This window comes from Vollenhovia emeryi, unplaced genomic scaffold, assembly GCF_000949405.1.
Source record: "Vollenhovia emeryi isolate VEMERY1.0 unplaced genomic scaffold, V.emery_V1.0 DF939563.1, whole genome shotgun sequence".
Lineage (NCBI taxonomy): Eukaryota > Metazoa > Arthropoda > Insecta > Hymenoptera > Formicidae > Vollenhovia > Vollenhovia emeryi.
The window spans coordinates 6,772-9,634 of NW_011966803.1; the positions used below are offsets into that span (position 1 = coordinate 6,772).

Below are 2,863 nucleotides of genomic sequence, written 5' to 3' on the forward strand. Positions count from 1 at the left end.
GACCTTGAAGGTCAAGGTCGTAGGAGCTGGGTCCCCTATTCTGCACTTTTACCCAAAATTTGAAAGTTACAGTACCACCGGCATACGCATTACCCAAGGTAATTCGAAAATTCAAACCCGTGGACTTTGCATTGCAATACCTCCACTCCTGGAGCACGTAGGAGAAAAGTAAAAACTTTTATTATGCAAATCGTACCCAAGCTATCGATTAAGCGCAGTCTCAATTTCGTCGGATCAGCCGTTGTTGAGATCCGAAAATCTGAGGGCCCGTCAACTCGTGTACTCGCGTAAACTTACACGGCCGGTCTCGCACGCGTGTACTAGCTACGCTTACACTTGGCGCGAGACACTACCGTGTCTCGTGATTTTTGCTGAAGTCAGGAAACGAGGTGATGTATTTTGATAAATTGAGATAATAAAATGAGATTAAAATTTTTTTAATGACATACATTTTCTTCCACTTCCAATCCATACGTATAAGAACAGCACGAATCAGTATATGTTCACAGATTATGAGAATAATTTTGTGTAATGGGAGGTTTGGGAATAAAAATAAAACTCATTGACATATTTGTACGTTAAAAAATTTTATATTAATTAAATAAGAGTTTCATTTCTATCTTCCCTTCCCAAATAGTTAATAAGAAGAAGAGCGCCAACATATATGCGAGGAAGAGGATGCGAACGGAGAGAGAAGGAAATACGAGCGGAGAAAAAATAGACATCGTTTCAATATATAATATATATTTATTTTGCTTACAGCAATTGAATACACTTTTTAACGCATGTTGTTACATATTTTTATGGTTAGACCACCAATTGTAAAGTTTAAAAACATTTTGTAAAGCGCAATTTGTTACATGTTTCTGGCAGTGAAAAGTATGTGTAACATCCAATTTATTTAGAGATGGTATGTCCTGGTAGTCTACATCAATAGTTTCAATATAGACATCTCCTCTCGCGTCATCCAAGAGCATATCCTTCAGCCATTCTCGTTTTTCGTGTCCCTTGACGTAGACGAGAAACGGTGTCTCAAGATCGTCATCATCTTCCATGCCAACCACAGCCGTTGTAATCAGACTTCTAGCCCTGCTGTATGGAATCATTCCGTCTTCCCATCGTACTCCATGACGATTTGCAATCAACCAGGATGCCTGATGTTGCTCCGCTTTGGTGAGAAGCCTCCATGGTACGGGACATGTGAAAATGTAGTGAGAGAGAACGCGTCCCTCTCGGAGAGCGGCAAATTCCTTCACAACAAAGTTACCGCTGAGGACGAAGCCTTGCAGGTCCACAAACGTCGGTATGGACATGAGTGAACACGTCGAGAGAAGGAGGAATACTGCGGTTGCTCGTGATGCATAGTAGATTTTAAATCGTTTCATCCCCTCTAAACTGTATTGGAAAGAGGGGAAACCATTGTGTCCAAAATGTAGTACTTAGGGAATTTTGCGCACGACGCTGGTCAGCGGGGTGTACTGAACCACACGATCATGTATGATGAGACAGTACGCAGTGGTATTCACTGGCACATTCTCCTTACACTTAAATTCCAATCTCACGTCCACAGTCGCGCTCTTGATCGACTCGTTTTGTCGGGAGCAATCGATAATGACAAACGGTCCTTGTTCTAGAAAATTATCGGTGGTGAGACCGGGCATAAGAACCTCGTTTCAGAAATAGCTCTTCCGGAACCGCGAAAACGCATCATACAGACTCGACCATTTGTTTTTATCGAAATCCAGATTCATATCATCGTATGGATAACATTCCGACTTCAGATAGAGTTTTTCGTTGCTCAATTTGCAGTGACTGAAGTGAACACATTCTGTGACATGATATTCTTCCGACCTGTTTGCAGAGCAAAGATAAAATACCGCGGCTTCTCAAGCTGAGTAGCCGTTTTAATAGCCCATGAATGTTTAGTCGTTTGTTGCAATAGCGGATACTCGTACAGATCCCATGAACGAAATCCCATATTGAGATATTGTCCGCTTTCCAAAGCACGCAGCATCGACAGTTTGTTCACCTCGTTTAACAACATATGCGGCATGCGCCATTGTATCTTGAATATTTCGAGTGTAGGCTCCATCGCTGCATTTCCAAAGAGACAGTTGTTATCATTGCGCGATCGTATTAAAATCAATTCGTGACGGGCATTAATCACCACGCGTTGATAATCTTCACAGAATCCCAATAGCATGCTGAGCGGCACACAAAAATTAAAGTCTCCGGTTCCATTGTTCACCACATCCCAGCCGGCATTCTTCAGAGACATCACTTTATCGAACGATGACGAGACATAGGTCTTGAGCGTGCTGGTTATTCCAACATTTCTGGCGCGATCAATCTCCACACCATCAAGTTCATATCGGATCTCGTCGAACATGAACGCGACACGATTATTTCCCAGTACTACATCAGGTCCTTCCATTTGTTTGGCAGTAGTTAGTTTTCCCTCGATGTACAGAAAACTTTCGTGTGGCAACGTATAAAGATCCTGTTGTTGCATAGGTATTCTTATCTCATCGCTGTGTCCGAATGTAGTGTTGGCAAACGGATTGTACGAGTGAGTCTCAATCTTGACGATGCGCTCGTCGAAGATTGGCTCTTCGTTGATATTGAGAATGTCAATCATTGTTTGTGCACTGCGAATCCCAAAGAGGTTAAAAATTCCACGTTCGATGCGTTGAGATTCTTCTTCTTGCAACAACCAGATGACTGGATATCACCGAATCTCGATGTCGCGGGCTTGGTGGTATTTTTTACAATTTGCTCCGATCCGTTCAGCACGAGCATCTCATGCACACTCGCGCGCGTTATCGCTGTCGTCGGCGTACGTGCAATCTGAGGGTGATTTCTT

The 2,863-nt window shown here is 42.8% G+C and overlaps 1 protein-coding gene across 1 annotated transcript; it reads right to left on the reverse strand.

Annotated features, from left to right (window-relative positions):
• Window positions 1–1,798: 1,798 nt before the first annotated feature.
• On the reverse strand, window positions 1,799–2,638 carry LOC105557215. Its single transcript, XM_012004403.1, has one exon. The coding sequence runs from the start codon at window positions 2,636–2,638 to the stop codon at window positions 1,799–1,801; it is 840 nt and encodes a 279-aa protein (XP_011859793.1).
• Window positions 2,639–2,863: the final 225 nt, after the last annotated feature.

What these genes read in the sequence shown, in the direction of transcription:
- LOC105557215 (XM_012004403.1), bottom strand. Translation starts at nt 2,638, where the DNA reads ATGATTGACATTCTCAATATCAACGAAGAGCCAATCTTCGACGAGCGC.